Genomic DNA, 13,089 nt, shown 5'->3' on the forward strand with positions numbered 1-13,089 from the left:
AGACAGGAGTGAGGTCCACAAAGGATCTTGAAGGCGGTAAGTCAAATCTTCAAATAGATCATGGATTGGATTGGGATCCAGTGGAGGGATCGGAGTATCGGGCGATCTTAAACTACAAGAACTTCCCAAGGAGTATTTCCTCCCATCTCGTGACACAACCCCAACAACCCATTTAGAGTATGCTTGTAAATAAACGTTTAAAATCACATTAACAATGAATCGGAAAAAAAATCCAATACGATCCTGTGCGTCACCTTATGCGGACTCTCCGACAAGCAGGGGACTAATGCTCCACGTTAAATAAAAACGCCGCCAAGCCAGTGAGGTCAGCGAGCCACGTACAAAAAAATATAAACTGTTGCAGCACGATGTCCGACGTTTCGCTCCACGAGGCTAGGAACCTTCTAGGGGAACCGAATCCGAACACTCATGAGAGCGCCTAAATAGCCAAGCCGAGTTAAGGCAGCTAGTCGTAGCCAAGGCCGCTAGGCCGAGTCAAGGCAGCCATTGCCTAGCCAACACAGCCAGGCCGAGCCAAGGCATCGAAGCCTGCTCAAGGCAGCCAAGGTTACGCTAAGAACAAGAACAATTACAACAAGCTGTTAAAAATATGATACGCCTACGGTGCTTATCATTTGACCGGTTGTGCAGCCGGTAGATTTCACACAATTCGGCCAGTTTGCACAGGGGTAGTGATTGTATTACCGGTTAACGGCCACCCATCCGCCCGGTGTTTAAAAACTTGGCTCCAAATGCCTCTGTGGCGTCACCGTTTCGCTGTGGCGTCATCGCTCGCCGTGACGTCATCGTTCGCCGTGGCGTCATCGCTCGCCGTGACGTCATTGCGCGCAGTGGCGTCACCGTTTCGCTGTGACGTCATCGCTCGCCGTGACGTCGCCGTTCGCTGTGACGTCATTGTTCGCTGTAAGGTTCTGCACGTTTACTGGGCCCCCCCCCCCCTGGTTTTGGTTTCACGGCTCGCGATGACCTACGCTAGACACCAGCATTCTTCATTGCAAGGCCACTGCCCCCCCCCCCCTCCCCCCCCTAGACAATACACAAAGGGTGAAAACACCCCTCATCATCATCATCATCGTGCTGCTGTCAAACACCCAGTGGGTTTCAGGTGTGGCGGCCCTCACACACACACACACCGATGATGTCTTACCGGCGAAAGTGCCCTCCCCCCCTCTGAAAATCAGTGAAGAACGCCTTTCTACACAGAGCGGAGGGGGTCCCCCCGCACCTCCGATTAGCAGGGTTGGCTACGTTCGGTGCGAATCGAGGTCCTACGGCAGACCATCACGCACACGAGGGTCACTGGACAAAAAACTGAAGCGCAAAACGGCTATAAAAACAACGCCGTAACACTCCTCCAACTGGGTGTTGGGGGAGAGAAAATGGGTGTGAGTCCACCGTGTGTGGTGTGTGTATGAAGGAAGTTGGGTTAGTCAACATCTATGGAGATATTACAGTGGAGGGCAGGGGGGCGGGCGGCTAATTGGTCCGGGCAGACACATGCCGGTCAGTCGGATACGTGACGTTGTACCGTACACGTGTTTGTTTTCTATCGCCCCCCCCCTCCCCCTCCAACGTTTAAACAAATAAGAAGACGAAAATGGCCCTTCTTAAATTTTCGTGGTTAAATCCGTGCTTCGGCGTCGCTCTCATTGGTGCGGCTGTGACTGCCGCCGCCGTCGTCGCCACCATCGCCACCATCGGCACCGTCGGCACCACCGGCACCACCCTTGATACGGTACTCGCCAGGCTCCGCGTAATCCTTGCCCCGGAGCCTTCGCATCGGCGGGGACGCTGCACCACCACCGCCGCCATCGTCGTCTTTGGACCGCTGGCTCATCGTGCGCACCTTGGTGTACATCGCCTCGATCTGCAAACGAGCGAGTGGGGATAGGGGGGTCAGCGAATCTGGGGCGCCGTGGTGGCTGGGAGATGTTGACAACCTCGCCTGGTTCGCAAGGCGGTCGTGGGTTCGATGCCAACCAGAGGTCGCAACCGGGTACCCGATACCCGTACCCTACCCGATACCCGGCTACCCGTACCCAGCCGGGTACGGGTACCCGTTTGCGACCCTGGTGCGGCCGGATACGGGTACGGGTACGGGTAGGCCGTGAGTCACTGGTGAGTCACCGTTTGTCACTCATTTCACAACGTCTTGTCTCTTCTCACAATTCAAGTTCCTAGAATCAACCCACCCGCGCCTGCAACATGGCTTCATCCCAGAGGTCGCAATCGGGTATCCGATACCCGTACCCTACCCGATACCCGGCTGCCCATACCCGGCCGGGTATCGGGTACGGGTACCCGTTTGCGACCCTGGTGCGGCCGGGTACGGGTAAGGAATCAAAACCCGTTTGCGACCTCTGATGCCAACACTGACACCTGCTGTTTACAAGACCGTGATTAATCAGAGTAACATTCCAATTTCTGACAATCTAAAAACGGTACTGGCCAAAGGACTAAATTTCGCCGTCACCCCTAAATATATACCAGTAGAGGATATGATTTCTCAGATTGATGTAGCCCTCAGAGGCATAGGACACATCCATGCGGATGTAGCAAGAGCTGAAATAGCTACTATTCTTAAGAATGCTAAGAAACCCACTAGTAACATCAGCAAAAACGAACGCTCTGAACTCGCGAATTTAAAAAAGAGAGATGATATAGTCATCCTCTCGGCAGACAAGGGCAATGCCACGGTCATCATGGATAAAGATTCATACAACAACAAAATCCTGGACCTGCTTAATGATGGGAGTTACTCCAAAATTAAAAATGATCCCACTAAAAGCCTAACGACAAAAACCAACAGTATCATCACGAGTTCGACTTCCCTAATCGAACCAAGCAAACGTCCCTCTCTAAAACCATCGGCGGCAAGACCTCCCAGACTCTATGGTCTTCCCAAAATCCATAAAGAAGGCACCCCGCTACGACCCATCGTGTCGACGATAAACTCTCCGACGTACAAACTAGCCCGTTTTCTATCAGATACTCTGCTCCCCTTCACAGGCAAGACCTCTTCGGCAGTACTCAACTCAACCCAATTAGTCTCTATGGTTAAGGACATGGTACTATCTCCTGATGACATCCTCGTCAGCTTTGATGTAGTATCTTTGTTTACCAAAGTCCCAGTACCGGACACCCTAACAATAATTGAGGACTTAGTCCAACATGGATTGAATTCTGATGTACCTGTGCTGGTTAGGCATTGCCTCACCAACACCTATTTTACCTGGAATGGCACCTTCTACAAACAGAATGAGGGTACCCCTATGGGCTCCCCCTTGTCACCAGTTATAGCCAACATGTTCATGGAAAAGTTTGAATCAGACGCCATCCAGACATCCACCCTGCGTCCTTCCCTGTGGAAGAGATATGTGGATGACACTTTCGTCATCTGGCCACATGGCCTCCCAGAATTGAACCACTTCTTTGACCACATCAATTCTAGACACCCATCTATCAGATTCACCATGGAAGTGGAGAAAGACGGTAAACTACCATTCTTGGATATTCTGTTTAAGAGGAGGCTTGACGGATCCTTGGGACATTCTGTCTACAGGAAAGCCACCCACACAAATTCCTACTTGAAACCGGATTCCCACCACCACCCATCTCAAAAGAATTCTCTCATCAAAACGCTATACCACAAGGCTCATGGCATTTCTGACCAACACCACCTGACTGATGAATTAAGACATGTACATCGGGCCCTCAGGATGAACGGATACTCTGACCGCACTATCCGCCAAGCTGTCTCTCCCACCACACAGAAACAACCACATGAAACTCCGACCAAAACTATCACGTTACCATACATAGCAGGCGTGACCAAAAAGATCTCCAAAATTCTAAACAAACATAAGATCCAAGTCCGATTCAGTACAGTGCATAAAATCCGTGATCTGATTCCATCTGTGAAGGATGTCGTTCCTGACTTACAGTATCCTGGAGTCTACAAATTGAGTTGCATTTGTGGTGATTGCTACATTGGAGAAACAAAACGTCATGTTGCTGATCGTGTCCGCGAGCACAAGTCAGATCTGAAACACGGCAGAACTGATTCTTCGGCCGTTGCCGATCATTGCTACAACTCGGCGGGCTCTCATGAAATTGTCTTTTCCGAGACCAAGGTTCTCTGCAAACCTCCGGGCTACCATCAAAGGTTTGTACACGAAGCCATACAAATATACAAACACAGACATAATTTCAACCGTGATGATGGGTACAAACTCAGTAATCACTGGAAAGATGTTATTAACCACGCAAAAAAGACTTAATTACACTTTTTGGACCATCTTATCTGACAGGCACTATTTTAATTTACTTCACCGAGTGTTAACATCCACAGTGTTTAACAGTAATCTCTTCATTGTTCTTTGATCACCGCTCGCCACGTTTCCATTCATTGTGTTGAGCACTACGTGATGTCTTTGATCACCGCTCGCCCTCCGTCCCGGCGCGTCTCCATTCATTGTGTTGAGCACTGCGTGCAGTCTTTGATCGCCGCTCGCCCTCCGTCCCGACACGTCTCCATTCATTGTGTTGAGCACTGCGTGCAGTCTTTGATCACCGCTCCTCCTCCCTCCCGATACGTTTCCATTCATTGGCTACCACAGCCTGATAAGCTCTCCCCCCCCTCTCCACCTCCCTTCAACTTGCTTATAAGGGATTACATCTTGAATCATTGCTTCACTTGATGCAGCTAATTCGGCTGTGACGGTCCCACCTGATGACGGAGACTTGTGTTGCCTCCGAAACGTCGTGAATTTTATTTTTGTTTTGTTTTATTTTACTTTCATTAATTTTAATGTTTTTACCTACGTGACTTCACCGAAAAAACCTGAGAATATGAATCATTGCAGTCACGAAAGCTTCAAATCAAGAATGAATTGCTGTTTATTTGGCGTTTGCATGCGTGTCTCTCTCCCTCTCCCGCCGTGGTCGCGTGGATTTTTGTCGGGGTCCTCTGCGTTTTTCCCCTCCACATTTATGAATCGACGTCGCGCGTTTCAGAGTATTTGGCTGCTGCGATAGATTTCACACGATGATGAGAAGCCACTTTCGTTGAGTTGTCATTCCTGACGGCCACGTAGCTTCTGAAAAAGGAGCTACGCACCTCAGCGGGGGTCTTATCTGGTCAAATAAAAATTGTTTCGTAAACGGGGAAAATCCGGTTCGCGATTGATTTTCTCTTGGGTTGGGTCACCGCGTGAAAATGTTTTGTCGTAAAACTTTCCCCTCCACCCGACACGGCTGACTTTTATTTATAGATATTTATTTTCATTGAGGTAATGCGCGGGCCCGTGACATCACGTAGTGACGCACGCGTACACACTGTCAACATCAGCCAAAAGCAGGGACCATTTTAATAAACGCGTCGGGAGTGAGTGGGTGAGTGCCCAAATGTATTATTAGTGCTGTAGCAGGAGCAGCAGCAGCACCACCGGTGGACGTTTGAAGTTTGTCGTTGTTGACGGAGGGCGACCTCGCAACGTTTTGAACGCGCAACACAAGCAATCATCATCAGGTGTGAAAACCACAGCAAGAAATTTTTTCTTGAGAATGTAATTGTTAATTTTTATTATTTCCCTTCTACGTGACTTTACCGAAAGAACCAAGAATATGAATCCCTGCAGTCACGAAAGCTTTAAATCGAAACACAAAGAGCAGTTCTAAAGAAATGAGTTTGTCAATATAGATGATGATGATGATTTTAAACTTCATGGATATCCAGTGGCTACCTAATCACAGAAGGAAGGGCGTTCCAGACGGCCGCAGAAGCGAGGTTGAACGCGCTCGATGCGGTGAAATGGACGACAAGAACTCTCTCTTTCTCTAATAGGGTTTTTCCCCTTTTTTCTGGCAACAAAACTGACACCTTTTGCAAGGAATCATGCTTACATTAACCACAATACTTGCAGTCAAATGCAAACAAAAAACAATACTCTGATAATTTATGCATTGTCTTTGAAACTGATTGGTCCACACCAGTGACAGCTTTCTTACGAGCCTTGTGTCTCATATGGTGTTCGACCACATGACGCCAAAAGGCGCACTCTCTTTCTCGTGAAGCCCTCTCGTCATGGGCAGCAGACGTTAGCGTGGAGTTTTTCATTCTTCAGGACTGCCTTTTGTGTTTAGTTTGGCGTCCTTCCCCCGCATCTCGGCTTAGCGTGGTTGGTTACGTGCAGTGCAAAACAACTTCAACGTACATACACTATACACTACAATACAAACTACACTATATACACCAAGAGACAAAGATCCCCCGTATAGCCTGTAACAGACTGTTGGGGCAAGTGCTGTTAGCGAGCACCGAAAAGGCCGGCACGGCACACGAGGGGGTTGGTGGCCAACACCACGCCCGGCCGCCTTTGTCTCCCCAGTGGCGATGTTTTACACATCGCACCAGGTAGTCATTTGAGGCTGAGTCGACCTAGGGGAGGCCCAGGACCGGTTCAGATAATCGTCACCAGTTGTTGGCCGCGAGCGGGAATCGAACTCGGGTCGCCAGGTTCGTAGCGCAGCGTAGCGCTAACCACTTCACTACCGCTCCCCACTACACCGTACACTACTATACACACTACATTATACACTACACTGCTATACACTACACCACTATACTAAATAGAATTTTTTTTTAAAATCCTTTATATTAAGTTCACTTGCTTACTTGCTTGCGCGCTTACGACCGTGCAAATCTTTCAGTCGTTTTTTAACCCACTTCCCGTGATCCAATCGAGCTGACATTTTGCACACAGACTCGTGCGTGACAATTTATTTTCGTGAAAATCTTTTTTTACAAAATGTTACACTTTTTAGGAAAAAACAAATTATATTTAATTACCAATTGCTTAATGGTGGCAGGCAATCATCTGACCCATAGGTGGCAGCCATCTCAAGCCAGAGGACGAGAGGACTCTAGCCGCCACGCATATAAAGGATTTATAGTGAAAAACTTTGTTTTTACGGGTTTACTTTTTTTAAGGTTAGAACTGCCTTTTGTGTTTGGTTTGTTGTCTTTCCCCCGCACCTCCGATTAGCGCGGTTGGCTGCCAAAGGTGCAAAACAAGTTCACTCGTGCATCCTGAACCGCATTGCTGATGCAATCTTGCGCAAGAATAGAATGTAACAAAACATTTTTTTTAAACGACTCATTAACACCGTGTAGCTTCGAGGCAAAATATACAGCAGGTGACGTTTCGGGATATGGTCCTACTCCATCGCACGCAACTAGACGACACAAGTGGAGGGCTTAGCTATTGACCATGGAGCCGTGATGAGGATTGCATTTTTTTCTTTAACGATTCAAGTTTTTTTTTAAATTGCCATTTCAACAGTTAAGTGTGAGTAGCTCTTGCGTAACAAGACGAACCAGACTGGTCACAGATGGGGTCTCGGAGATAAATCATGAGCCTGGAATTTTGACTATGTACGTACGTTGAATTTCTTTCGCACCGTACGTAGCTAACCGAGGTGTGCGGGGGAATGCCAAAAAACGATAACATAACAACAACAATCAGTTTCGATGTAAAGCTTTCGTGACTGCAGGGATTCATCTTCTTGGTTCTTTTGGTAAAGTCACGTAGAAGGGAAATAATAAAATAATAAAACTAAAACATAATAAAATACAATTCTCACGACGTTTCGGCCACAACGCAAGCAGCCGTCCTCAGGTGAAGAACAGGGCTGTCGGAAAGACAGCGTCTCATTCAGCGTCTCATTCAGACGCTGTCTTTCCGACAGACCTGTTCTTCACCTGAGGACGGCTGCTTGCGTTGTGGCCGAAACGTCGTGAGAATTGTATTCTATTATGTTTTATTTTTATTATTTCCCTTCTACGTGACTTTACCGAAAGAACCAAGAAGAACAACAATCAGTTCTCAAGACACGCGTGCTCTCATCGAGCGCCTATCAAGGCGCGGCACAGAACCCGCCGGCACGAAACCCCTGAACCTTCGCACCGACACCACCGCCGCCGTCAAAAAGAGTGCAGTACTGACCTCTTCGGGGGTCAAAAACGGGTCCTGTTCCACCGTGCGGTAGTTCACCTCGTCCGTCACCTCCTGCAACGCGCACGCGACAATCGCATCGGGAGGTGAGGACGAGCGTCTAGGGGTTGGGCACGCCGAGTGACGCTTGTTTGAACCCCCCAGAGAAGGGGTGGGCTGATGCGGTTCACAGGACGGCGTGCGCCAGAGTGGACTTGCCGATGACCGGTACCAGCGGTGTCAAGGTCGGCCTCTGTGGAGGAGGCTCGTGAAGGACGCTACTGGGCAGCAACAACGGAGGAGCGACGCTCGCAACAACGAGCGGAGCGCCGGGGCGGATAAAACGCAGCGAGTTGGCGCAGCAGGGAGCACAGGCGGTGAAGCTGCCGGTCATCTCGTTGAGTCGAGCCATGGCACCCGAGTCTCTCCCATGACCTCCTGCCAGCAGCGAGCCTTCAACGCTTCACGTGGCTTTACAACTGCACCCAGCCTGGTGTGAATACGGTGGCGATGTCACCAGTCGGTGGCCAACGACCCCCCCCTACCCCCGCCACTCCACCCCCCCCACCACGAGCCCCCGCACCACCCCCCCCCACCACCCCCCCATCACCCCCCCCCCCGCCACGACCCCCCCTGCCACTCCCCCCCGTGTCAACCCCCCACCACCCCCCCCCACCCCCACTACTCCACCCCCCGCCACTTGCCCCCCCCCCGCCACCCCCCCCCACCCCCCCCCACTCCACGAGCCCCCGCGCCACCCCCCCCATCACCCCCCGCCACCCCCCCCACCCCCACTACTCCACCCCCCCCGCCACGATGAAGCCACCGTAGCCCGTGTGAGACGCAGCTCCCGGCCTTCCGTCGGGGATGTCGCTTCCGTGTGGTGGCGTTTCGGTGTCTCCGCCACGACCAAATGCAATCCCCGCCGAGATGACATCAACAACATCAACAACATCAACAACATCAACAACATCATGGGACCTCCTTTGCCAGTACCAAAATATATTAATAGGGTTTTTTCCCCTTTTTTCTGGCAACAAAACTGACACCTTTTGCAAGGAATCATGCTTACATTAACCACAATACTTTTTTTTTGTTTGCATTTGACTGCAAGTATTGTGGTTAATGTAAGCATGATTCCTTGCAAAAGGTGTCAGTTTTGTTGCCACAAAAAAGGGGAAAAAACCCTATTAACATCAACGACATCAACGACATCAACGACATCGACAACATCGACAACATCGACAACATCGACAACATCGACGACATCAACGACATCGACAACATCAACGACATCAACGACATCAACGACATCAACGACATCAACAACATCAACAACATCGACAACATCGACAACATCAACAACATCGACAACATCGACAACATCGACAACATCAACGACATCAACGACATCAACAACATCAACGACATCGACAACATCAACAACATCAACGACATCGACAACATCAACAACATCGACAACATCGACAACATCGACAACATCAACAACATCAACAACATCAACAACGGCGGCGACAGCGCCCAGTGATGGACCAGCAAAGCGCCAGCGATGTTGCGACGTTAACTACCTCGCCCGGTGTGCAGGAGTCTTCGTGCTCTCCCGGCGGTCGCGTGGATTCTGCTCCGGCTCCTCCGGCTTTACCCTCCTGGGTCATCGTAAAAGATAATACGTAGATATCGTTACTCGTCAGCTCGTTAGATGAAACATGAACACAGCCGGTTCAGCGCGTAGACATGCACTAGACGCCGGGCGTTTTTTGTATTTGGCCGCGAAAAATGTCCACGTGGTGACGAGCCACTTTCGTTGAGCCGCCATGATTAGTGATAGCCAGGCCGCTTGTGAAAGATAAAATGAAAATGCTTTAGCGTTAACACGAATTGGGGGGTGGTGGGGGTGGTGGGGGGTGAGGGGGTTCTTTGCCCGACCCCTCACCCCCCCATCACCACCACCGCCGCCACCATCACGAGGCAGCACCTGTGAGTCGCTGGATCCCGCACGCACGGTGAACCGGTGCAGGAAGTCGGAGGCAGTTCCACCCTGGGGACACGGAGACACAGGGACATGGGGACACGGGGACACGGAGACACGGGGACACGGGGACATTGGGATACTACGGGCATACGGGGACGCAGAGATGTGGGGATACGGGGACACGGGGACACGGGGACATGGGGACACGGGGACATGGGGACATGGGGACACGGGGACACGGGGACATGGGGCATGGGGACACGGGGACACGGAGACACGGGGACACGGAGACACGGGGACACGGAGACACGGGGACACGGAGACACGGGGACACGGGGACACTGGGACACGGAGACACGGGGACACGGAGACACGGGGACACGGAGACACGGGGACACGGAGACACGGAGACACGGGGACACGAAGACACGGAGACACGGGGACACGGGGACACGGAGACACGGGAACACGGGGACACGGAGACACAGGGACACGGGGACACGGGGACACGGAGACACGGGGACACGGGGACACGGGGACACGGAGACACGGGGACACGGAGACACGGGGACACGGAGACACGGAGACACGGGGACACGGAGACACGGGGACACGGGGACACGGAGACACGGGGACACGGAGACACGGGGACACGGGGACACGGGGACACGGGGACACGGGGACACGGAGACACGGGGACACGGGGACACGGGGACACGGGGACACGGGGACACGGGGACACGGAGACACGGAGACACGGGGACACGGAGACACGGGGACACGGAGACACGGGGACACGGGGACACGGAGACACGGGGACACGGAGACACGGGGACACGGAGACACGGAGACACGGAGACACGGGGACACGGGGACACGGGGACACGGGGACACGGGGACACGGAGACACGGGGACACGGAGACACGGGGACACGGGGACACGGAGACACGGAGACACGGGGACACGGAGACACGGGGACACGGGGACACGGAGACACGGGGACACGGGGACACGGGGACACGGAGACACGAGGACACGGAGACACGGGGACACGGGGACACGGAGACACGGAGACACGGGGACACGGAGACACGGGGACACGGGGACACGGGGACACGGAGACACGGAGACACGGGGACACGGGGACACGGAGACACGGGGACACGGAGACACGGGGACACGGGGACACGGGGACACGGGGACACGGGGACATGGGGACATGGGGACATGGGGACATGGGGACACGGGGACACGGAGATACTACGGGTATATGGGGACGCAGAGATGTGGGGACGGGGATACGGAGACATGGGGATACTACGGGCATACGGGGACGCAGAGATGTGGGGATAAGGAGACACGGGGACACGGGGACACGGAGACACAGGGACACAGATGTGGGGACACGGGGGCACGGAGACACAGGGACACGGGGACACAGGGACACTGAGAAACAGGGACACAGGGATATATGGACAAAGAGACATGTGGACGGGGTCATGGGGACACGGACACAGGAAAATGTGAATACGGAGACACGGTGGCACAGACACACAGGGACATGGGGACACAGAGACACGGTGGCATGGTGACACAGGGACACGGAGACACAGATATGTGGACATCGAGACACAGGGACACGCTGTCACGGGGTCATGGGGACACAGGCATGGACATGCAGGGTCACAGAGACACGGGGTCACAGAGACACGGGGTCACAGAGACACGGGGTCACAGAGACACTGGGTCACCTGTCTCTGCTCGTCTATCTGCGTGTGTGTTTGTCTCTCTCACTAACAACACTTGCCCCGACAGTCTGTTGAAGGCTATATGGGGGATCTTTGTCTTTGTTCGTCTCTCTACTCACAGTGGCTTCTTTGCTCTTCCCGTTCGGAGTGCCGACGCCGCTCTCATATCCACCGCCACCTTTTTTGCTGCTGCCGCCGCGCCCACCACCACCGCCAACACCGCCGCCAACACCACCACCAACGCCACCACCAACGCCACCACCAACATCACCACCAACTCCGTCATCCCCAGGATCGCCCTCCTCCGTGACAGCATCGTACATCGATTCTTCGGCAACTTCCTCGTACAGTTGCTCATCAGCTGCACCGACGCTCGGCTGCCCAGTGGCGCTGTTCGCTGACGGCAGTGGCAATGCCGCCGACGGCGGTGACTGGCGAACCAGCGTACTGCTCTGCTTCTTGTTCCCCGGTGCTGCACGCACGCAGACGCACGCACGCACGCACGCAGACACACGCACAGACACACACACAGAGACACACACGCAGACGCACACGCACGCACGCACGCAGACACACGCACGCAGACAAACACGCAGACACACACGCACGCAAATACACGCACGCACACACGCACGCAGACACACACGCAGACGCGCACAAAAGACAAAGATCCCCCGAAAAGGCTTCAAGAGACCGTAGGGCAAGGGATGTTAGCGAGCAGCACCCATGAGGGCTGGCACGGCGCACGACAGGGCGGTGTGGCCAGAACCACCATGCTCGGTGCTGAGAGCGTTCACACACCGCACCAGGTGCCAGGTGCATGTCTTCTCAGCCCAAGGGGAGGCCCAGGACCGGTTCAGATAATCGTCAATGACATTGGCCGTGAGCGGGTATGGAACTCGGCCCGCCTGGTTCGTAGCGCGGCGCGATAACCGCTGCACTGCCGCTCCCCACCGTGCCCCACCACTGCGCGCAAAGACAAAGATCCCCCGTATAGCCTTCAAGAGATCGACGGGGGCAAGTGCTGTTAGCGAGCAGCACCTACTAAGGCCAGCGACGTCACATGACGGGGCGGGTGCGGCCAGCACCACGCAGCGCCCGGCCCGGTGTCGACGTTCTACACACCGCAGCAGGTCCCCATTGCATTTAAGGCTGAGCTGACCTAGGGGACGCCCAGGGACAGGCATGGCTGGCGTCATCGGCTGCTTTGCGTCTCCGAGTCCCAGGGTCTCCCAGCAAACAACGGGGGGGGGGGGGGGGGTTACTTTTCCGTTCAACGATGCTGTTTGTGACTGGCCGCTGGGCACTTTTGGGCCTCACGGGGACCCGGAG

At 53.4% G+C, this 13,089-nt stretch overlaps 1 protein-coding gene across 1 annotated transcript; it reads right to left on the minus strand.

Annotated features, from left to right (window-relative positions):
- Positions 1-1,611: 1,611 nt before the first annotated feature.
- LOC144940857 (uncharacterized) lies at positions 1,612-12,579 on the minus strand. The gene is made up of 6 exons (XM_078867348.1): positions 12,564-12,579; positions 11,877-12,229; positions 10,012-10,074; positions 9,605-9,682; positions 8,028-8,090; positions 1,612-1,888 (listed from the first exon to the last, which is right to left on the minus strand). The coding sequence occupies exons 1-6, from the start codon at positions 12,577-12,579 to the stop codon at positions 1,643-1,645; spliced, it is 819 nt and encodes a 272-aa protein (XP_078723474.1). The 3' UTR covers positions 1,612-1,642.
- Between the last annotated feature and the right edge of the window lie 510 nt (positions 12,580-13,089).

Source organism: Lampetra fluviatilis, chromosome 23 (assembly GCF_964198595.1).
Source record: "Lampetra fluviatilis chromosome 23, kcLamFluv1.1, whole genome shotgun sequence".
Taxonomy (NCBI): domain Eukaryota; kingdom Metazoa; phylum Chordata; class Hyperoartia; order Petromyzontiformes; family Petromyzontidae; genus Lampetra; species Lampetra fluviatilis.

Bases quoted from the DNA above. Each gene is read 5' to 3' on its own strand.
- LOC144940857 (XM_078867348.1), bottom strand. The intron at 10,075-11,876 runs GTGAGTAGAGAG...CCGTGTCCCCAG, and splicing joins GGAAGAGCAAAGAAGCCACT to GGTGGAACTGCCTCCGACTT. The intron at 8,091-9,604 runs GTAGTTAACGTC...TGCGCGTTGCAG, and splicing joins ACTCCTGCACACCGGGCGAG to GAGGTGACGGACGAGGTGAA.